The sequence below is a fragment of the Panicum virgatum genome, chromosome 9K (assembly GCF_016808335.1).
Source record: "Panicum virgatum strain AP13 chromosome 9K, P.virgatum_v5, whole genome shotgun sequence".
Lineage (NCBI taxonomy): Eukaryota > Viridiplantae > Streptophyta > Magnoliopsida > Poales > Poaceae > Panicum > Panicum virgatum.
In genome coordinates this window covers 28,306,128-28,330,642 of record NC_053144.1, presented here as the reverse complement: position 1 = coordinate 28,330,642, position 24,515 = coordinate 28,306,128, and the positions used below count along the sequence as shown (strand labels likewise).

Below are 24,515 nucleotides of genomic sequence, written 5' to 3'. Positions count from 1 at the left end.
TTCATCTTGGACGAAGTCAGACACTCAGACGTCCTCCATCTTGTATTGGTTTTAGATTAAACAATGATTTTTTTACTTGGATTTCAATTAGATTCTTCCATCTGGTTTTCAATATGGATCTATTTCCATCGCTGTCTTAGACTTCAGCCTGTTGCGGTTTTTTTATTTTTATATTTTATATTTTTGTTTTTTATAAAAATATATTTTCAATTTGGAAATTTACAAGAATATACTCCGGCCGCCCCGCTGCCGGGCGGCCGTGACCTGGCCGCCCGGCAGCGGGGTGGCAGGGGCATTTCTGGAAAAATAATTCACAGAGAAAATTGCGTGTAGGTCCCTGTGGGCCGGTCGCCCGGCAGCGGGGCAGCCGGCCTCCCAGGTTGCCCGGCAGCGGGGCGGTCAGGTCCTTTAGCAGCCCGGCAGCGGATTTTTGTTGCCTTGTCTCTAAAAAAGCAGCGGATTTTTGTTGCCTTGTCTCTAAAAAAAACAGCTACTAGTAGTATAAGCAGAGTCACCTCAGGACATTGCTATCGTGTCGCTCTTTCATGGAACACTCCAAATCCACTCGATAATAACAGGCCGGCTGTCCCCGAGTATTCGTCCGACAGTAAAAAAGAAAAAAGAAAAAAGAAACTAGCCTTGCGGTCTTGGACTACCACATGCAGGCTTGCAGCCAATAATCAACCTAGCTGAGTACAGCGTGTGTTGTGCAATGAGCCAATGACAGCTGTGTTCAGTAGAGAAATCGATGAAGCTCTTGCACCCGAAACAACCGACGACTTCCCTACCCTTGAGCTCTCCAAAAGCACTCGCTCACACTCGCATGATATGGGCTTTTCCAGCGCCCGTCTCGCTCCGCTGCCCTGCAAATCAAACCGGCTGCTAATTCATAAGTGCCGCCCCGCTGCCGGGCTGCTAAAGGACTTGGCCGCTCCGTTACCGGGCGACCGGCCCCCAGGGACCTACGTGTAATTTTTTTTTTCAAAAATACCCCTGCCGCCCCGCTGCGGCCGCAGGGCGGCCGGATATATTCCTGTAAATTTCCAAATCGAAAATATATTTTTATAAAAAACAAAAATATAAATATAAAAATATAAAAACCGCCTCACGCGCTGGCGATGGGCGCTGGGCCACGCGTGACCCCGTCCAGGAAGCCAGATCCGACGGCGATCAGATCACACCGGCCATTGTGGCCATTCGAAAACTGTTTGACTTCCACTTCAAAAAAAAAAACTATCTAACTTCCATAGATACATGCCTTAGAAAAAGAATGGTACTTGCATCGTTAGTACTTCGTACCTGATCGAGTGATCCATTGGTACATAGTAGAAATTATATATCCAGATTTGGCAAAGCAATCTATAATTTAGAATGGATGGAGTGCCAGACACTTGTATAGAATGTTCATGTAGGTTAGCTGTTAGCACATTCTCAATCTGTAAAGAAGCTGTCAGGAAAAGAAATAAATTTCCCCCTTTATGCCACACTCCAAAATTTTAATTTTAGACCGTGAATATATTTTTGAAAATAATTATCCATCTAATTATCCATCTTCTAAATTTTCCGTGAATTTTCTAAACTTTTGTGGCAATTATTCTCATTTTGAAGGAGCTAGATCCATTTATTGGAAGGCTTTAAAAACCTTTATCACGAGTCCCAAATATTTTATTTGGACTCCTTGTGGTCCAAACTATCTCCAGAATTTTTTGTTAAAATTTTTAGATTTTTTTATATTTCTTTGTGGTCTAAAAATAATTTTTGTAGCCTTTACAGATTTGTTTTAGACTAAATAATACTTTCCCAAAATAATCCAATCGTTACTGGAATTGTACCATATACTCGTGCAGTACAACGGATCGTCCAGGTGAGCATCAGTGCAAATTTATTTGGACAGCACAATTTCCGAATCCCAGCAGCATACCAAGACACATGCTCGACCTCTCTTGAAGAATCGTGAGGTAGATCTTAGATTTTGCTAACGGAGATATACGCAGGAGCATCCCAAGAACTCAAATCGGACCATTTGGCAATTCTACAGGACCATGCCCAGCGTCTGCATGCGTGCATAGGGAAGAAGAGTGGGGAAAAGATGAACCACGAGAAAAATTCAGAACCGCAATTGCCCGATGGGGCAGCGCCGGCGAGCGCGGAAATTTCAAACATAAGTTGAGGAGAAAAACCATAAAGGCAGAAAAGATGGTGATGGTAATGGTGAGAAACCAAAGAGAAGAAAAAAAGTTTGTTTCCTGCAAGTTGCAGCCAGAAACAGAAGCCGTTACGATTGCGTCCATCTCATCTACACGCCCCTGCAAGAGGAGGCCAAAAACAACTTTTCCAGACCAGTCCATCCAATGTTTATGCCTTTCACACATGCCAATCCTCAAATTCCACCAGACAGCGCATTTTTCCTAGCTTTAATCAAATTCTCCACTGAGATATTCTGTGCTGGCGAAACAAAAAGATGCAGCATATGTGCAACATTTCGGCGAAGCTACATTTCGGTGCTTCACCGTATGACTCACAACTAAAAGGAAGCCATTAGTTCAGACAACTGCATAACTTTGAAAGTTCAGAAAATGGTTCAACTGCTGCATAGACGTCAATTCCAGGATGTGCAACGGGTGGTAACGTTGCAAACAGGAAGTGCAAGACGTGACAGCTAAACAAAGACAACCATCTGAGATGCACAGGATGAAGGTTACAAATATCCAAACAATTTGCCTTTTCGTGTTTCAACAAGTGAGCAGGCACAAAGTTGAACTCCTTATCAGAATAACAGATATGACTAACAGCAAAATTATTGAGGTCCAGTTCTACATGCAATGCATTCTGTCAAATGTTGCAAACATCAGCAGCAGTAGTTCAAGCACACACCAAATCATATATGGGGAAAAAAAGAATGGATAACATTAGTGTTCAGAGTCAAAGGAGGAAGCTTCACGCCGCACACAAGGACAATAATGTATACATGCACAACTTGCGTACCTCCATCATAAAGTGATTCCATTCCACAGGATAAAGTTATAAAAGCCTATCGATAGTTCTGCAACAAGACAACAGGTCTATCAAGTTGAACGGCTATAAACGGAATTGGAATGACACATGATTCGACCAAGTTGAACAACCATTTTTGCTGCCGAGAATCCAAAGAAATGTAGTTGCAATGCTCGAGCAGAACCCAATCAAGTAAACAAGCTTGTTTCATCAAATAAACAGGTAGGCATCTCAAATCAGCCAGATTTCCATCAAGAACAAGAATTCAAAATACTATTGAAATTTAATTATGGCGTGTGAAGATTATTTTCCTACTTCCAATTCACGCCACACTTCTTATTTGCCCTGCTTTACTATAACAGGTTGACATCTAACCAAATTATTTGCCAGTTCAAAATTAATTAAACTACTTTATAAATAAGATTTTTTTTTCATACTGGATGAACCTCACTACTCATCAATATGGTATCCAAAAGAATAACCCTATACAACACATAACAGTGCAAAGAGCCCTAAACTACAAGCTTGTAGTTATGTTACAGCTCATGGAAAATGGTGGATCAGGATTCAGGAACAGGCTAGCCATATCAAGATAAAGAAAATAAAGAAAAGAGATGTATCAATTGTTAAAATAAATTCCTGTCACAGTCAGTTATAACATACTACTGATGTAGCTTTTCAGTAAGTTTTACAGTGGCAGTGGAAATATCAAATGTTTAAACAGTTTGGAAATTTAGCTATGCAAAGCAGCCAAACTATTATGATTTTCTGACCAAGGACCAAATCATTATGCTTGGTAAATTATGAATGATTCTCAAGTGGTCAACAATGTATTAGTTCTATATCCCCAGTTCGCCCTCCAAACTTTTGTGTCTCACTTCACAAAGGAAAAATGTATCATATGCGCCCACTAAAAATTTCAACAAAACTGACACCTACAAGTAATCCATGGGTCATTTAGAATTCATCAGTCAAATTTTGCTTTCCAGGGGTTATGCGATGGACAATACAAAGAGGTACTTGTCCAAAAAGAACCTGGCACTCACAAGAATCACAAGTTTAGAGTCGTGAAGCATGATAAATTCATGTCCCCAAAAAAAAAGAAAAAAAAAGAAGCATGATAAATTCAGGTCATGAACATCAGCTTCTCCAAGGTATAAAAGAGCATTTATCAAATTACAATTATGCTTCACCTTGAATAAATTCCTGACGGAGCCTATAAAGACATAATAGAAGTGGCAACAGAGAAAAGCATGTAATGCATATAGCTACCAAAAAGGAGAAAAAAACGGAACAATTATGTTAAGGATCTCTCCAATCACGCGACCAGATCAAAGTGTAAACTTAAGCATTTAGAGGGGTCATAATGGTTGTGATTACAAAAGGATATATTTCAGAATGTAGAAAGGAGCCTAAGTTTCAATTTTGTACCATCCTCACTGAAACTTCGACACAAAAGTGATACAACTAAACTTTTACCATATTTGAGATAACAGTAATACGGACCTATTAATACAAATAACAATGTAATGAAACAATATCAACAGATTCACATTTGTGTATAATTGTTTTCACCAAAACAACCATCAAACAGAGAAAGTTCAAATAGAGCATTCTGATACATAATACATATATAGCACAAGGATCTCAGAGCAGATAAAAGGAAAAGGAAAAGGAAAAATATTCCACAAGCAGTGAATGAATCAAACAAAATGCCTGCAGGTCCATTGGTTAAATTTGCAGATATTATCTGAGTAAATTTTAAGGGAAGCAGAGACAACCTAAAAAAGATTACTCCAATATGTAATCGTGCTCTACTCAAAATAGTTTGACTGGAACCCATGCTACTCAATATTTCCAAAGGTCATTCAGCCAAATAAACCCATAAAGGAAGACATCAAAGTTTAACAAATATGGTAACTCAAAAATTAGGCATGCATGAATAACATGATGGTCACACTTTGCTGCAGACATAGACAATGAAATACGATCAAAATAACTTGCTCTGTCACCATAATTGATGGAAACCCTCTAAAATTTAATATTTCTAGATTATTGGTATGATATTTTTGCATGGTATCATCTTCTAGATCATAAGATTGATCGGAATGTAAATGAAAAAAATGGATTAGCGGGGGCGGAAGCTGATGTATGAACTCAAGGGATACAAGATCCTGCTGCTGCTCTGCTGATGCCAACTAAATCAGCTACCAGGTCGAAGGCAGAAACTCATGATGAAGAAATGAGTGCTGGCGCTAAATAGGCCTTGTCTTTGTGCATACCTCTCTTTGTAAACAACACACCCTTGATCCAGTGAACTCAGCAGCCCATCACAGCGCAATTATACACAAAATTCCCAGATTGCCGCCTGGCAATCAAATTCCACACAGGTGGCTTGTCATCGGGAATCCATGAGTTGAGCTCAATCATGCCCCCAACAGAAGTTCTTGGTCCACCAATGACGATCAGCCTTTCACCACATGCCCTGAATGCAAGGCCCCAGCCATTCATGGACACAGATCGCTCAGGCAATTTACCAAGAGCAATCCACTTATTATTCTTCTTGTCATACTTCTTCACATCTTTGTCACTATAATCAGCGGCATACAGCTCATTCTTCACCACTGAAATAAGCGGGGGTGCACCACTCACTCCATTTAGGCCCCCAGACATGTTGTCAATCACCCTCCAAGACTTGCTCTGCACATCATACTCTTCACCGCAGGTCAAGATCATGTTGTTGTTGGTCACACCGCCAATCACATAAAACTTGCCATCCATGAACACCCCAGAGCAATTTTTTCGTGCCCTGTTCATGCTAGGAAGGGGTGTCCAAGTGTGTGTTTCAGAGTTGTACAGCTCTGCTGAGCTGAGGATCCTGCCAAGAGAATCAGTGCCACCAGCAACATATGCCTTCTCTCCGATGCTTGCTGACCCAAACAGACACCGTGGCGAATTCATCACCTCGCCTCGTGTCCAAGAGTTTGTCAGTATGCTGTATCTGAAGACAATGTGCCCCATCCCAAATACAAGCAGCTCGGTGCCCACAGCCAAAGACTCCTTGTCCGAGCACATGAAGCACTCATCAGGCGGCATCTTGGGAACCGTCATCCAGCGCTCCCGGTAGGGGTCATATGCATCCCACTCCAGAACATTGCAGGAGAAGTACACCCAATGCTCAGAGATGTTATTCTGCCGCCGCAGCCTGTAAATCTCCCCTCCACGCACCAGAGACCTGAAATCCCGGTTCAACGACGCCACCGAGCCATATTCTGACCGGGATAGCCGGAGGAGGCAGTTGATGGACAGGTCCCGGCCGATTTCTCCTATGAGGTTACCCCCACCGCCGGCCGCCGCGGTGCAGCGGCGGCCAGGGGCATGAGCTTCACGGATGTCCGGTGTGTGCGGCTGCGGCGACGGCGGCTTGCTCTGCTTGCCGCCGCAATCCACCTCATCCATTTTCTGGACATAGTCCTTGGATTCCTCCGGCGCGCGGCGCTTCCGGCCGCCACCTTCGAGGAGGCCCTCCGCCCAGCGCGACTTCATCTCGCAGCCGCCCCGCGAAGCGCGGGGCGTGAGGCAGGAATCCCCGCCTTGCAGCGCCATGTCCTCTCTCTTGCCGCAGAGATCCATCCTCGCCGCTGGTTCTTTAGAGAACCGGACGCGGCAACAACAAGAACCGAGCCGCCTCGATCCCCTTCCTCCTCTCGAGATTGACACCGCGCGCCTTGCTCCGATCTGCACGCAGAAAATAGAAATGGGGTGAGCGAATTGGGCAAGAAATTGTGAAGAACGACGGATCAGTAAGATGGGATTTGAGATGCACCCAGCTATCCCCCGATAACGCGAATCCCCTTCCCCAGCCAATCCAACAATCCCTACCCCGAACCGATGCAAGAACGGACGGATGACCGCACGCACCTAGGAAGAAGAACGCATCCAATCCAAGAACTCCGAGACGCCGACAACAGTAGGCGGCGGCGGCGGTTAGATCCAGGAAGCAAAGAGAAGAGAAAGCGCAATCACATCAAACCCTTCCCATCAACTCTCTCTCTCTCTCTCCCCCTATACAAAATTTCTTTCCCCACTAGTACCTCTCTAACCCCCCGTCTAATCTCTATCTAATTGGCCATATAATTATACCTGCATATATTTATTGGGAAAATTCGATTCATGCCACCACAACTCCGTGAAATTGGGTTTCACGTTGAAAATCATGCCACTCAATGGCATGAATTTCAACATGAAATCCAACTTCGTGAAATTGTAGTGGCATGGATCCAACTGACCCTATATTTATAGAGGATGGATAGAAAGAGATATATAGGTGGCTCCCTCCTCTTCTACCGCGGCGTCTGGTCTGATGCTTTTTTTTTTATTCAACGTCTGGTCTGATGCTTGATGCTTCTTCTGCTGTGCCACCGCTACAGCGCGCGCTCGCTCTCAGGTGGCAATGTCTACTTTTGATTCTTGGGTTTTTTTGAATTCTTGTCATTATAATTTTTCGAGTTTGGAAGAATGCCATTACTATTCACACGTTATTGGAAATTTGCCATTACAATTTTGCATACCTCACACACATGCCCTGATCTACGTTTGCGGCGTACCTGGGCCCACTGTCAGGCCGCATATTTCCGTATAAGATGGTATTGCCCCTCCTCTTTCTCTGTTATCCCGCACGCCACAACCCCGAGTCGTCCCCTCCTTCCTTCTTCGCTTCCTCTTCTCTCGCACGCCATTGCCGTCGACGCCCGGTAGCCCTTGCCGCCGCCGCCCTTCAATAGTTGGCCCCTGGCTTGGCGACGATGAGTGGAAAGAAGATCTGGCGGGCACCATGCTCTGGGTCGAGCTCAGCGCAGAGCCTGGCTCATAGTCCGCCGCTGCCCCAACAGGTGGATTGCCCTTTTTGCCGCATTGGGTTGGTTCGGATCGTGAGCAAGCAACCCAAATCTTATGGCCAAAGCTTCGTGAAGTGCCCTAACAACATCAAAGTAAGGCGTTTTGCATCCAATTTGTGTGCAATTTGGGGTTCTTGTTTGTGTTCATGCGGCTAGGGTTCAATCCCATATGAAATGCAGGACGACCCAACTACATGTGGCATCATCATGTCCGAGGCGCAATATGCTGCTTACTTGCACAACCCAGGGGAGCTTCCAGCTCGCTGGAAGAAGGTGATCCCACCCAGCTGTGGAGACCATGGAGGCGGTTCTCATGACTGCATTTTAGAGATGAAGCAAGAGGTAGATGCATTGAAGCTGAAAATTGACAGTGTCGTGGATGGGTTGTGGGATCTGAAGGTGCAAGTATAGAGGTTGAAGTCGGAATCTGTTGTGATAGCAGCAGTTTGTGTAGGTGTAGCTTTGGGTTGTATTGTGAGCAAAATCTAGTAGTCTGGAAGTAGTGAATTAGCTAGCCATGTGTGTTTGGGTTTCTGTCTTTGAAGTTGTATGAGACTGACTCCAATAACACAACGCAAAATGAGAGAGGCATTTGGGAGTTTGCATCACGCACAGTGTTTGCATCGCGCACGCAAAAAATCGATCTCCAGCAGCGCGGACGCAAAATCCAGCCCCTCCGGCTATCTCCAACAGCACGAACCCAAAACCGAGACCCATTCCGGGATTTAACTGTTTAACTGTTTTTGCATCCAAATTTAAACACCCTGCTGCCCTTTTCCATGAGAGTAAATGGTACCTTTGCGAAGCCTAAACATCCAAGTTTCCATTTTGCAGCTTTGTGGTTAAAGGTTATATATAAAAATCTTTACGAACAACATGCAAAGAGGGCTAACTGCTAACTGAAATTGATTGACCGATTTGTCCTGTCAGTTGACCGACGCATTCAAGCTCCGTTTTTGCATCCAAATTTAAACACCCTGCTGCCCTTTTCCATGAGAGTAAATGGTACCTTTGCGAAGCCTAAACATCCAAGTTTCCATTTTGCAGCTTTGTGGTTAAAGGTTATATACAAAAATCTTTACGAACAACGTGCAAAGAGGGCTAACTGCTAACTGAAATTGATTGACCGATTTGTCTTGTCAGTTGACCGGCGCATTCAAGCTCCAAGCTCCGTTTTTGCATCCAAATTTAAACACCCTGCTGCCCTTTTCCATGAGAGTAAATGGTACCTTTGCGAAGCCTAAACATCCAAGTTTCCATTTTGCAGCATCCAAGTTTCCGTTTTGCAGCTTTGTGGTTAAAGCTACACTGAAAACCGATGACCGATTTGTCCGGTCAATACTTGACCGATTTGTCCGGTCAAGTTGTTCGAACACCGAATTAAATTCAAATAGCTTGTTCACGTTTACAAGCAGCATACACAAACACACAAAAGCTTGTTCACGTTTACAAGCAGGACAGGCCATGATAGGCACCAACACACAAAAGCTTGAAAATAGCTTGTTCAAGTTTACAAGCAGCACACACAAAAGTATTACAAACTTGTTCTAGTTTTCAAGCATTACAGGCCATGATAGGCACCCACATCTCCAATTCACAGTTGCAAAATACATTGCCACATTGGATTGACATACACCATCAGGTTCAGTGTCCATCACCAGAAAGTAGGTCCAACAAGTTTCTGACTACCTTTGCTGGAGGAGCAGCAGCATCTCTTTTCTGCTTCTTCTTCACAGGTGTTTTCTTCTTCTTAGGGGTTTTCTTCTTCTTTGATGCCTTCTTCTTCACATTTGATGGTCCTGCTGCAAGTGTGTCATCTGTCCTCTTCCTGTACAAGTTTGTTTTGGTAAATAACAATAAATGCATATAGTTTGGTCTTAAATAATTGATAGCAATGACTACCTTTTAATGTCAGTGACCCATACTCCACATTCCACTTCAGAACTCGGCCTTTTGTGTATGTTTTCCTACCACTCGCGTCTTTACAAAATAAACCTTCCAATTTAAGCTCTAACCCAAGCATCACATCCCTACCAAAAGTCAATTTCATCCCCAAATTGCAGAAAGCAAATCCAACGCCTAAATCGACAATTGTTTGGTCAACAAGGACACCAAGGATGAAGATTGGTACCTACTACCGTTGTCCCCCATAGCTGCAGCAGAAGTGGACACGCACGGCGGCGCGAAGCCTGCGCCTTCCACCATCAGGGTGCCTCCATCACTTCCGGTCGACGCGAGGTTAGGGTTCGTCTCCGTGGCCGCCACTCCATGTCGGGGAAGCCTCCAATCGCCGCCGGCAATCACGCCGCCGCCGCCAATCGCCGGGGTTAGGGTTTGGTTTGCTCGAGAATGGGGAACGGGAGGAAGGACGGGAGGGGAGATGAATCGGGGCTGGCCCGAGTGTGGCGTCTCCTTTAACCATGGAAAGGAGGGGCAATACCGTCCTATACAGAAATACGCGGCCTGACAGTGGGCCTAGGTACGCCGCAAGCGTAGATCAGGGCATGGGTGTGAGGTATGCAAAATTGTAATGGCAAATTTCCAATAATGTGAATAGTAATGGCATTTTCCAAACTCGGAAAATTATAATGGCAAGAATCCAAAAAACCCTTGATTCTTCTCCTGATTTTAATTCCTTTTCCGCTCTTTTTTCCCACTGCTTTATATATCCTTCACGATTTTTCTAGAGCTGGAGCTATATCAAACACATTCCTTCTTTTAAGAGTATATAAATTGCACCCACCATACAATAATTTGTAAGATAGGTGTAAATTGATTCAACACTATGTAAAATGATTAATTTAGTGCAACCAATTGGCCCATCACCCCTAAGGCTTCGGTTTGTGCACTCTGCTCCTCGATTCTTTTGAGATAACTTGAACCCCTTTATTTCATCGGAAATCCTACTCGAAGAGGGCTCTCGATTTACTTTTATCGGAAGACATATTCTACGGGCTGTGCCCTTTTAAAATTTTGCTTCTCTCTCCCCCATCACTTTTCACTACACTGTTTAATATACATAACCTTCACTACACTGTTCTGAATTGTACTTGAGAGTTCCCTAGGTATTATAAATTTGGGTATTATTATATTTTGTGTTAATAAATTTTTGGAGTAAAATAAATAATTTTGGAATTTTTATGTATTATAAAAAATCTATATTGATTCCCAGCCATAAATATAAATTTTACGGTCCTAGAAATCGAGTACAACTTTTTGGAGTTCAAAACTAGAGCAGCTATGTTGTAAAGTAACACAAAAGAAGTTCTACTTAATGAGGTATTTATTTTAATTTATGAAATGATTTTGCTCTCTAACTTTTTGGATTTACTAGTGAAGATGTGGTATTTAACTTTCCTTCCATCAAGTAACCATATCATTTATTTTTTTCCAAAAATAATACACGTCATTATTTTTTCCATAAAATAATGTTGTCAATTATTATCCTTCCAAAATAGATAATTACGTGAATTATGAGTGAATGTATGTGCAAAGAAAAGTAAAGTGCGTGCCGTAGGAAAGCAATATGTGGGTACAAGGGGTGGGTGTATGAAAGTGCTTGGTGTAAAAAGTACTAGAATTTTGGTGAAAATATTTTTCTTTTTTGTGGGTCTACACCTTTTTTTCGTCAAACCTTTAGCCTGACAAGGGGGACTTCCGTGATGGGTACGGTGAGCCTAATCTTAGTGAGAAAATTTTTTAATTGTTTCAACTTTTATAGTATAGAATAGAGATATAGATATAGATTTTAGCGTCTTAAGATTATAAATGTATACGAAAGTAGTTGTCATGCATACTCTATTTCGTGGCATATATTGCTAATATGCCATTGGTGGATAAATGAACGTACAAGATGATTAATGTCGCGCATTTTGGATATCACAGTTTAGTATCGTCCTTAAGAAATAGTAGTTTTAATTTGTTGCAAGCCTTAAATATAGGGGCCGTAGTATCAACTATCAAGACGAGCAATACGGTCCTGGAAACTGACATTTGATCGTATAAAGTTTGTTGTATGATTCTATATATGTATTTAGGATTTTTTTTTTTGGTAAAGTCTCCTGTATGACAAAGTGACCAAGGAAAAAAAACGTAGTTGCCCTTCCCAGGTTCGAGCAGCGGGAGATGGTCCAGTGACCCCCACCCAAAGGATTCGAGCCGCCCACTCGGCTTTGCAAAAGCCGCATCTTCTAATAAAATACTCCAACTGATTAAGTACACTTTGCCGTGTTTAATTTGCTCTTGAATCCAGTTGGCTACCTTGGGTTTGTAGCCTATAGTTTCGCGCACAAATTAAGTCACTGTGCGCACCAACAATGTGAGGCAATTGTCGCCAAACCCATCATGTGTTTATTACAAATTTTCATCTAATTTCTCCTAACATCACACGTACGGTTGTTGTTGGTAAAAACAAGAGTTGTTTTCTATTGTAGGAAATATATAATATCAACAAATTTTATTCTATTAATTTTCTGCTAACACCACACTCATTGCTTGAAGCGTCCCCTCATAAGAGAAGACTTAAATGTGATACAAATATCAGTTCCAGAAAGCTGATACACATTTATTACATCAGATGGTACATCATCGTACAAACCTCCGAGGAGGTGGACACTCGAGATAGCCAATAACAAGAAGTAAAAAGGCTACGGTGATACACCAGAGCACGACCCACATGGGATCCAGCTCTGGCTCAGAGTATTGCGACAGCGAAAGCATCCTGAACAGGGCCAACACCACAGGCAGAGTTGGGTGCAGGACGGAACCCCTACTCAACGTCTTCGGGAATGAAGTCTGGATCTTCCTCTGTAAAAATTAGGAAAGAGGTGAGTACAAATGTACTCAGCAAGTCCAACCACACCCACGGAGGAGGTATAAACAGAATATAATGCATAGGGTAAACCCAAGATAAGGCTAGGGTTTAATTTGCGGTAAGCTAATTTTATGCATGAGTTTATTTGAAAGAAAGGGGTTTTCAAAAGCCATTATCTTGCACTGAGTAACACGTAGGGTTGATCCTCACAGGATCCAAGTTTTAAATTGCTACCGGACTCCTCATCCGCCGTAGCACACGGCACAACTGCCGGACACTTTTCCAAAACAACTCACGCCAACCCATCCATTCTCAGAAAAAACACTAGTTGTGTGACCAAACCGTAACTCGCCCAGTACCGTGGGCACGGCTATTCGAATAGATTTTAACTCTGCAGAGGTGTGCAACTTTACCCACAAGCGGGGTACCACAGGACGGTCACCTTAGTGTCGGTGCAGATCCCAACAAAGCCATTACCCACCTTAACTAGACCTGACTAGCCAACACGGAATCCACCAAGGGGCCATTGACCTATCACCGAGGTTTAACCGGGGCATAAGTCACACAGAGTTTATCCCTTCTCCTTGGTCACCCGTTGCTCTCAGCTCTCCTGATGGCTATCAGACTAACTAGTGGGATTTATGCTAAGCCGTTGCCACATACAACGGTCGAGTGATTTGCACGATAGTGGAGTTAGGCAAGATGACACACCAACTCGGTCCTTAATTGTGACAAGGTGGATATCTCCCAACCTTGCTCAACCACACAGGTACGAGCACACCATTCGGCAATTCACACAGAAGTGCCATCCATCCCGTCTAAACTCATCTTTTGAAAATTCCACATTTTTCCTTCCTACACACTCACACATTTTCTTTTTATAAAACAAGTGATACCGTGTTCGAGGTCCTAAGCGTTCTAGCAGCGATTAACATCCAAATAGAATGAATCATATTCAGACATTAATCTAGGTAGTCAAGGAATGGTTATAACAAATCAAGGGGTGGCTATCCAACCATGTTTTCGGCAGCAAAAAAATATGCAATTTTGTAGAACAGGCCAATAGGTTGTGTTTATAAAACTGGGATAAAATATGCATCAAAGGATGAGATTGAACTTGCAGTTATCAAAGCCTTCCAGGAAGTCCTGATCGAGGTACTGTCCTTCGGGTTCAGGGTCGCGGAACTAGTCCTCGTTCACTTTCTTGCGGTACTACTCATCGACGGGTTCTCTCTCATTCACACTATGATCTACGACGCACACAAGCAAGCACCCAATCAAGAAAAAGAAATAAAGGTTTTATCGTTGAGCTCGAATCGGAAACAATTAAGATACGGACACAGGGATAATATTTCTGGAAGATTTTCTAATGGCATGGCCAAAACTATTTTAGAAATGGCGTGGTAAGGTTTCGGAGTGACTGGAGGATTTTTGGCGCATGAAATGATAGATGGAAGAGGGGTTTAGGGTTAAATAAGGGTCCAGGGGCTTATTTGTAATTAGTGAAAGGACTTGATTATAATATTTGGAAATATTAGGGTTACTCTCGGAAAGGGTAAGGACCTATTCATAATTATTTCTATATGGCAGAGGGACTAATTCTTAATTAGGGCGAACATGGGAGTTTATTTGGAAAAAGAAACACAAAAGGGGGGCTCTTTAAAGAATAGAGGGAAGGGAAGGGGCCTTTGGGCAAAAGTGCCCTCCTTCCTCCTCCCTCTCGAACAGAATAGAGGAGGGGGTCTGGGGCGCCGGCGGTTGCTGATTCCGGCGTCCCAGGGCACGGCGGCGGCCGGGGTGTGTGGGAAAATGGTGAGGAGGAGGAGGGGGTTCGATTCCACTGCCTAGCTCGTGCTGGTGCGAAGCGAGACGGCGGCGCCACGAGGGCAAGCGGGCGGCGGGCTGCGGCGCTTGTGGCGGCGGCACTGTGGGACGCGGCGGTGGCCAGGGCTGGGGCAGGAGCACGAGGCGGTCAAGGGGAGTTGATTCCCTCACCTACTTAGAGCTGGGACAGCGTGAGGTGGTGGCATGGCTAGGGACGACGGCGGGAGGCCATGGCAGCCGTGGTGGTGGCGCTGGGAGGTTGTGGAGTGGGCGCGTGGTGGTTGGGCGGCTTGTGGAGTTCACCGGCGACGTGAAGGGCCCTTTTATAGACGCTGGAAGGCGGTGGAGGGAGGGGGCACGGTGGCCGGCCGGCCGGTGGGCACCCCGGTGGCCATTAATGCTGTTTTGGAGCTAGTGTCGTGGAGCGGCGAGGCGGCCACAGGACGATGGGACAGCTCGGGCAAGCACGAGCGGCGCGGCGAGCATCCGGGGCGCACAGGGACACGCGTGGGCAGGGAGCAGAGCGTGCGCGGCGAGCTTTCCGGGCACGCGGAGCACATGCGCGCGTGGAGCAGGGGAGGGAGGGCACTATGCGGCTCTAGGCTTGACGACGGGCGGCGCGGCGAGCGGCACGACGGCGTGGGGCGCGTGGGGGGGCGCGGCGTGAGGGGCATGGCGGCACTGAGCTCGCTCGTGGCCGAGCGCGGCAGAGCAGGAAGAAGAAGGAAGAAAGGAGGAGGAGGGAGAAAAAGAAAGGAAGAAAAAGAAAATGGGGAAGGGAAAAGAAGGAGGGAGAGAGAGAAAAAGAAAGAGAGAAAAGGAGATCGCGGCGGCGGGATTCGCGGCGGCGAACGCGGCCGGACGAACACGCGCGCCGGTCGGCGACGCGCGGCGCATTGCGCGGAACGAGGAAAGAAAGGGATGGGAATTTGTATTGGTGTCGGGACGGCGGGTCGCCGGGTATAGTTTCGAGGAATCAGGATTTTGGACGAAGGGCTTTAGGAAGTTTTTGTGCTCAACGAGGGAAGGAAATTACTAAAATTATTTTTAACGCATGATTTATCTTGGTAAATTTTTCGGGACGTTACAAACTTACCCCACATAAAATGAATCTCGTCCTCGAGATTCGGCTGGCTCCTAAACAGATGGGGAAACTCTTTCTTCAGGGCATCTTAACGCTCCCATGTAGCTTCTTCTACTCCGTGTCTCCTCCACTGAACTCTGCAAATTCGTACTTCGGAGTTTTTTGTCATCCTAGTGACAGTGTCCAAAATCTTGACCGGTACTTCCTGGTACCGAAGGTCTGTTTGTAAATCTATTTCTTCTTCTGGCACATGCTCTTTCTCAGGTACCCTCAAACATCTCCTTAGCTGGGATACATGGAACACCGGGTGTATATCTGACATTCCTTCTGGTAGCTCCAGACGGTATGCTACAACTCCGACTTTCTTCAGAACTTGGTACGGTCCAATGTACCGAGGGGCCAACTTTCCTTGTACTTGAAATCTTCGAGTTCCCTGAATAGGTGAAACCTTAAGGTAGACAGACTCTCCCAGGTTGAAGCTTATTTCTCGTCTCTTCTTGTTTGCGTAGCTCTTCTGCCGAGACTGGGCGGCCTTCAGCTTTTCTCTAATCTCGGCCACTCTTTCTTCCGCTTCCTTTATGAGTGCGGGTCTAACTAGGGCACGTTCTCCAACTTTTGACCACATCAGAGGAGTTTTGCATTTCCTCCCATAAAGAGCTTCGAATGGTGACATGCCCAAACTTGCTTGATAACCATTGTTGTATGAAAATTCCGCATAGGGCAAACTCTGCTCCCAATCCTTGCCATAGGTAAGAACACATGCTCTCAACATATCCTCCATAATCTGATTTACCCTTTTTGTTTGGCCATCCGTTTACGGGTGATAGGCGGAGCTGGAATCCAATTTGGTGCCCATGGCTTTATGCAAACTTTTCCAAAACCTAGAGGTGAATTGGGTCCCTCTATCTGAAACAATTCTGCTAGGCACACCATGCAACTTTACTATATTTTCCACATAAAGCTTAGCTAGCTTTTCTCCACCGTAATTGGTCCGCACGGGTATGAAATGAGCCGCTTTAGTGAGTCGGTCCACTATTACCCATATGGAGTCATGTCCTTTCTATGTTCTGGGCAAACCCACTACAAAGTTCATTCCTATCTTATCCCATTTCCAAACCGGGATGGGTAGGGGTTGCAACAATCCTGCTGTCTTCTGATATTCGGCCTTGATCCTTTGATAAGTATCACAATATGTGACAAACCGTGCAATATCCGCCTTCATTCCCTTCCACCAATATTTTTGTTTTAAATCCATATACATCTTGGTGGATCCTGGGTGGATGGAATAGGCCGAGTTATGGGCCTTATCCATAATTATCTGCCGGAAGTCTTCTTCCTTGGGCACACAAATCTTTTTTTTATACCATAAAGTTCTCTCATTATCCACTCTAAAGTCCGGTTCCTTATTTTCTCCAGTATGTATTCAGATTTTCATCAAATCCTTGTCCGAACTTTAGGCCTTTCTGATTTTATCCTCCAGAGTGGGTTGAATGCTCATCTTGCGAATGGAATCTCGAGGGACACTGTGCACATTCAATCGTGCCATTTCTTCCTGCAGATGGGCATCCTTGGGTCCATAAGATTTCTGGTTTAAGGCAACGGCTACCACACTAGCTTTGCCAGGGTGGTAATGAATTTCCACATTATAATCCTTAACCAGTTCTAACCACCTTCTTTGCCTTAAGTTCAAATCTGGCTGGGTGAAAATATACTTCAAACTCTTATGGTCGGTGTAGATCTCACACTTATTCCTAATTAGATAATGTCTCCAAATTTTGAGGGCATGCACTACGGCTACAAACTCCAGATCATGTGTTGGGTAGTTCTGCTCATGAGGCCTGACCTATCAGGAAGCATAAGCTACTACCTTTCCGTCTTATATGAGGACACATCCTAATCCTTGTCGGGATGCATCACAATAAATGACAAAATCCCGATGAAAATCTAGTAGGGTCAGCACTGGGGCGGTTGTCAACCTATTCTTCAACTCTTGAAAACTTCTTTCACATGACTCTGTCCAGATGAACTTCTTATCCTTCATGAGCAGCTCTGTCATGTGCCGGGCTATTTTGGAAAATCCTTCAGGGTCCGTTTGGATGTTGGCATTGGAGGGTGGAATTCGGAATTGGAATTGGCTACCACCAATGCCACCGTTTGGATGTCAAAAGAATTGGGAAACGGAATTACAAGCCGATGCCGCGCGGCATTCGACTCGATTGCGCACGCCTCCTCCCGATTCAGAGCCTCCCCCCTGGGTATCGTGAGGCATTCGCTCTTCCTCTCCGCTCCTTCTTCCTCCCTCCCCCTCCCCGGCTCCCTCTTCCTCCCCGCTGCCCTCCTGCATCTCTCTTCCTCCCTGCCTCCCTCTCCTTCCCCTCTCTCCGCTCCCTTCTCCCTCTCCATCTCCCTCTCTCGCGCGCATCTTGCTGCGGGTCCCCTCTCTCTCCCCGTCCGTAGCCATAGCGGCTCGATACCCTCTCCCTCTCCTCGCTACTCTCTCCCTCTCCCTCCCTTGGTGTCGAGGGGAGGGGTGGAGCTGGCGGCCGGAGACGAAGGGGGGAGGGAGCAGGCAGAGGTGGTGGGCGGGCGCGGTGGAGAGGAGGGGAAGGGGGAGGGAGGTGGGGAAGGGAGCGACCACCTCCATGGCTGAGGAGAGCTCTTTGCCTCCGCGCGCCCTTCTGGTGTCTCGATGGGGAGGAGGAGCGGCGGACAGGAGGAAGATGCTTATGTCCCTCACTCTGTCGGCAAGGCGAGCGAGGTGCGGAGGAAGATGGCAAGCTCCACCATGGCCGGGGTGCCCTCCTCCATCTTCCTCCCGACGGCTCCCTCCGTAGACGCGCCCGAGCGGGAGGAGAAGAAGGCTGCAGGGTGAGCAAGGAGCCCGTGCCCCTCCGCCGGTGAGCCGCGTGGCTCCTCCCCTACCTTCATCCGCAGGCGAGCCCCTCCGCCGGTGAGCACCCCCTCTGCTCCCCTCTGCTCCCCTCCAATTCCATGCTTGTACATCCAAACATAAAATTGAATTGAGTTGTTTTCTAGGATCCCAAACTCCAATACAATGACATCCAAACAATAGAATTGGAATTGTATCTCATTTCAATACCATGGTTGATTTGGTATTGATCCCAATTCAATTCCATGCCCTCTAATATCGACATCCAAACGGAGCCTCAATGAATCTCCGATAATACCCAGCCAATCCAAGAAAGCTTCTGATTTCACTAATATTGGTCGGTTGCTGCTAGTTGGAGACTGCTTCGACCTTCTCAGGGTCCACTACTACTCCTTCTGCGGTCAGAATATGACCAAGGAAAGCTACTTTCTCAAGTCAGAATTCACACTTGCTGAATTTGGCATATAGCTTATGTACTCTCAGCTTTTCCAATACCACCCGCAGATGTTGCTCGTGCTCCTGGACACTCTTGAAGTAAATAAGTATGTCGTCGATAAAGACTATGACAAACTTATCTAACTCGTCCATAAACACCTTGTTCATGAGATTCATGAAATAAGCAGGTGCATTGGTGAGTCCAAAAGACATCACCGTAAACTCAAACTACCCGTAACGGGTGACAAAAGCTGTCTTTGGGATGTCGCTTTCTCTAATCTTGAATTGAAAATATCCCGACCTCATATCAATCTTGGAGAAGTACTTGGCTCCTTTTAGTTGATCGAAAAGGTCATCAATCCTGGGGAGGGGGTACTTATTCTTGATGGTAACTTCATTCAGTGCCCAGTAATCTACACACAACCTCATACTCCCATCCTTCTTCTTGATAAATAGGACTGGAGCTCCCCAAGGCGACGAGCTTGGTCTGATGAAGCCAATTCGTTGTAGTTCTTCTAGTTGATTCTTTAATTCTGCCAATTCAGTGGCTGCCATCCTATAGGGTCTCTTGGCTATAGGAGAGGTTCTAGGGACAAGGTCGATGACAAACTCTATATCCCTATCTGGTGGCATTCCGGGAAGTTCTTCAGGGAAAACATCTAGGTATTCGTTTACTACCGGGACTTCTTCCAAGGACTTGGCTTCCATGCTAACCACCATCGGGTCTGGTCTACTTCCCCGGGTATGGCAGGTCACTCGTACTCCTTCTAGGTTCGTTAGGTGTACCACCTTATCAGTACAACATATGTGACCATTGTGTAGGCTTAACCAGTCCATTCCAAGGATCACGTTTATTCCCTTAGACTTAAGTACTACTAGGTTTGCTAGAAATTCTACCCCACTTAAAATGATCCTTACCCGTAGACAACCTAGTTGACACTTGATGTCACCTCCAGGCATCCGGGTTAATAGGGGTGTTTTTAGTAGTACTGTAGGTATTTTATGCTTATCCACAAAGCTTGACGATACGAATGAGTGTGATGGTCCAGAATCAAATAATACTGTTGCTAGATTTGAGCTGACTAGGAACTCACCAAGTACCACTCCTTGTGCACCCTGAGCCTCCTGTGCATTGATGTGGTTGACGCGGGCTCATCCATACGGCTGCTGGCTATTGTTGTTGCCCTTGTTGTTGCTGCAGACGGGAACACGGTTGGCTCCGGACACCGGTGGCCTAGGCCCATTCACCGTGTTGGAGAAGGCTGATGTAGCAGGCTTGTTTTTGGCATATGGGCAGTTGGCAGTATAATGCTCTGTCTCACGACAGTTGAAATAGGCCCTAGCATTGTTGTTGTTGGTGGTGACTTGGCTGGCATTGCTCTGCGGGGCCTTCATTGTGTTCTGGCTTCTGAATTGTGTGTTAGGGGCTTGGGATCCTGTCACTTGTGACTGGGTCCAGTACTGCATTGGGGCCTGAGATCTTGGTGCAATATAGCTAGAGCTTCTTGGTTTCTGGAAGTGGTCCTGCTGGCGAGCTTTGCTTTCCAGGAACTTGCGCTTGTTTTCCTTCCTTTCTTCAGCCTTGGCCCTTTCTGTGAGGATGGCCATGTTCATCAGAGTATTGAAGTCTGGGTATATCTGAGGGGTAAGCAGGGTTCGGAGTTCTGGGCTCAATCCCTTTTTGAACATGTCCTGCTTCTTTTCATCATTGTCTACTTCTTCTGGTGCGTAAAGGGCAAGCTCCATGAACTGTTAGGTGTACTATTCCACAGACATGCTCCCTTGCTGCAGTGCGCGGAACTCATCCGCCTTGCGCTTCATGGTGGCTGTGGGGATATGGTAGCGGCGGAACTCTTTCACAAACTCGTCCCAAGTGATGGTTGTGGCATCTTCGGCAGCGGCACAGTAATTCTCCCACCAAGCTAAGGCAGTTCCGGTGAGTTGGTGAGCTGCCAGGAGAACTTTGTCTCGGTCTTGGCATTCGAACGGCTCGAGCTTCCTTTGGATCACACGTAGCCAGTCATCTACCTCCAAGGAGTTGCTGGATCCTGCAAAGGTGCGTGGCTTGGTCCTCAAGAAAGCTGCCAGCTTGTCAATCATGGTCTGCTCTCGTTGCTGCTTGTTGATGAGGGCATTGGCCAGGGCTTTCGGTATGAGGGTGTGGCGGAACCACCCAAAACTACTGGGCCCGGGTGCACTGATCTTCGTTGCTAAGCAACTCTGACCCAATCTGGCACTCACCGGTAGTTCCTCGACTGAAGCCTCGATAAAAGCCACGCTATTCCAGGATCAGCAGACAACACTCACACGAAGGTGAGCCCAGAGATTACAACACAAACCATTTCATACATCTCAGAGTGATTGCAGCGGAAAGAAAATTTATTACAAACCATATTCAGACTAGCGAAGTACTACGGAGTTCCAACTCCTCAAATTATTCAAGTCTCAAAGTTCAGCGGAAGCATTAAAAGATAACTAATGAAATAACGTGACGCATCGGTAAAGCCCGTACGAATGCGTCACTCAGCGGGAGGGTGATTAGCACCAGCTGAAGGGCCATCCCACTCAACAGACCAACCCGGAGGCAGAGTGCAAGGCCAAGTAAGACTCGCAAACAGATCTTCAAAGTTAGTACCTAAAAAACAGTGCCACAAGCAAGGCTGAGTATACTAATACTCAGCAAGACTGACCCGTCTCCGGATATAACATAGTCCGATAACTAGACATGCAAGCTTTTTGGTTGGTAGGGTTTGTTTGCCAAAAATGCCGCTAAGTGTTGATCCTTACTTTCAGGTTTTACTTAGCCAGATTCTAGTGGAATTAACCATTCTAAATTTGCAACTAACTCTACTCAAACATGGTAGAGCAACCATTTAATCAACCAGCAGTATTTTCATCATCGTATTCCACTTGTTACTCTATGTGACCGAAATCATTAAGCAATCTCATGCCGTGAGAGGCGGACGATTCCGAATCGAATTTCAACCTGGCCAGGGGAACCTAGACCACACGCATGGGGATCGACTTCGCTCCCGCCCATGCTACTTTTCCCCTTTCTTTCCAGTCCGTGGATCCGGAACACCCTCCCCGACTACAGAGTCCGACCACTCTGCACCCGTACGTCGCGACATAAAAATAAACCCTACTTCTACCAGGAGGGTGCGAGATCGTTCCACTCGCCGGTCCAATCAGGTACTTAAGCTTACCGATTACCATATTTCTCGGTATGTGGCTAGTACTTTCAAACGCTTAACGAAATGAGCCACACACCGCGACCTTAGCCATTTTTGACTACACCAGCGGGGTATCACAACTACACAACCCCGCCCGTTGTCCTTACATTTCAACAGGAATTAAAGTCAGTACAATTCCTATTTGCTCGCGAGAGGCAGGGAACCACTCGACTTCTACCGTACCTATTTAGCATGGCACTAGTCGATAAAAAGATCCGGTATCAAACATAGGTTCCTATGGATCATGCATCTAGGGTTTTCGATCAACGCCTAGAGACTTAAATGCAGAAAACCAACTATTACCATACAGTAATAAATAGATAGCAGAATGATAATTCGGAAAAATAGTGGGATTATGCTCCGGGGCTTGCCTTCTTGGGCACTGTCAGGCAGAAAAACTTCTGGGGCTTGGCCCAGGTCTTGAGACAAGTTAGTACAGTTCAGATTAACCTCCTGCTCCGCACGAGAGTCTGCGGGCACCAGTTCGTAGTCTCCGTCCGCGAGGTTAACCGTTTCTATATGCAATGCAAGATTTTGAGTTATTCAGGGATATAATTTCTTTCCTTCACGATAAAGTTGTAGTCCACGAAAGTTAATTTAGTGATGATTTCACATTTCATTGCATGTGCAATCGTTTATAGAGTAGCAAGCATAACTACGATTATTCATGAATGAGTGGGGTTTTGGGTTTTCATTTTCAATTTCAACACATAGCATGCTTTCATTATTCCTTAACAACACAACTACTAAAGAGCTAGTGATGAAACACTAAAGTAACTCAGATTCAAACTTGAACATTCAGGGTATAAATTTCAGCATCTACCATAGAGCAAAAACTATAACTATTCATGCAAATGGATTACTCTAGTTGCTTCATCTTTTTGTACAGAATGTTCAACATGGGTTCTGGTGCTACAAATTTTATGCAAGCAACTTCAAAGTATAAACTCAGTACTGAAATTTTTCCAGATTTTATACACTTATATAGCAGAGGTGATAAAAAGATTAAAAACAGCAAGCCATTAACAAAGATTAAATCTACAGAAAGTTTTACTAAGGATTTGGTTCTCAAATTTTTACCAGAGACTAGTCCTGAGTCAAACATACTCCAGAAAATTTTTCAAGATTTAACTCACTATGATAAATTAGTTATTCAGTTAACTTAACATGAGTTTGCATGAATTTCTCAAGATGCATTTGACCAGTATTGCATCTGAACTTTTTATCACAGGTAGAACATACTCTAGACAAGATCATGCCCAAAAATAAAGATCATAAACATTGTAGATTACTCAAAACAAAAATAGTAAATCTAGCCCTAAGATGCTAAGCATGATTATTCGACAAAGCCAAACTCAGTAACTGCAGCTCAAATTTTTTTGACAGGAACACAGAGCTAAAAAGAGACTCCAGAAATAAATATGGATTTTTCTGAGCATAAGAACTATATATGAGGAATTAAGTTGATTAAACAAGCATAAATCATGGTATATAGCAAATTAACTCTAATAAATTTGAAATTTAGAGATTTGCAGGAATTCAGCGGCACAAGGCTGTAGTAAAATTTTCAGAGCAAGTTCATGTACATATTTTCCAGAATTAAATCGAGAATGCTGACAACAGATTAGAGAATCTTGATTGTTCTAACCTGATAACTGTTTTGGTTTGGTATCATATTTTTACTGTGATCTTAGCATCCCATTAGTTATAACATATCCAAAAATCAAGGTCATTTGATGAGCAGAACTTCATGAACATGCATAAGGTGATTTTCTTAATCTTTTCCCTAGATTAAATTCGGTTGAGTTTCTGCAAATGTGAATGTTACAAAATTTGTAGATTTTGTTACAAGGATTCAAGATCAGTTGAGTTTGCATTTTTCTGATTTTTCTGTGATTTGTTTCGCATTTTAGAAGTTCACTGATATACACTGTAAAACTTGCAGAGACACCCTTGAACGAAAAAAAGAAATTACAACCGGGTCCTTCGCCGGCCTTCTCCGCCGTGGCATCTTGCCAGTGGTGTTCTGCGGTGCAGGGCTTACCGGGGCTGCCACGGGGAGGCGCGTGGGGGAGAAAGGATCGAGGAACACCTACCCTGGTCGACGTTCGAGCGTTTGGAGCACAGGTTCAAGCTCGTCGGCGTTGATGACGGGTCGGTTGTTCGGTTCGCCGGCGCTGGAGGCGAAGGAGGGCTCGGGGTAGGGGAACAAGGTGCGCACGAGCACCGCGTGAGCTCGTGGATGCTTCTGGGGTAGCTGTCGGGCTCGGTTTTCCCCGGAGCTGGCCGGTCCGCGGTGAGCCTGAGCTTGCCGGCGGCGGCGCAAAAGGGGAACGGCTTCGGG

The 24,515-nt window shown here is 45.3% G+C and overlaps 1 protein-coding gene across 2 annotated transcripts; it reads right to left on the bottom strand.

Annotated features, from left to right (window-relative positions):
• Positions 1–4,897: 4,897 nt before the first annotated feature.
• Positions 4,898–7,132, bottom strand: LOC120651114 (F-box/kelch-repeat protein SKIP11-like). 2 transcript variants are annotated; one of them, XM_039928490.1, is made up of 2 exons: positions 6,916–7,132; positions 4,898–6,732 (listed from the first exon to the last, which is right to left on the bottom strand). In XM_039928490.1, exon 2 carries the CDS (start codon positions 6,625–6,627, stop codon positions 5,314–5,316), a length of 1,314 nt encoding a protein of 437 aa, XP_039784424.1. In that variant the 5' UTR covers positions 6,628–6,732; positions 6,916–7,132; the 3' UTR covers positions 4,898–5,313. The 2 variants fall into 2 exon arrangements, with proteins under 2 accessions (XP_039784424.1, XP_039784423.1); XM_039928489.1 differs by having other exon boundaries at positions 6,821–7,127.
• Between the last annotated feature and the right edge of the window lie 17,383 nt (positions 7,133–24,515).

Coding starts and splice junctions, on each gene's coding strand:
- LOC120651114 (XM_039928490.1), bottom strand. CDS start 6,627: ATGGATCTCTGCGGCAAGAGAGAGGACATGGCGCTGCAAGGCGGGGAT.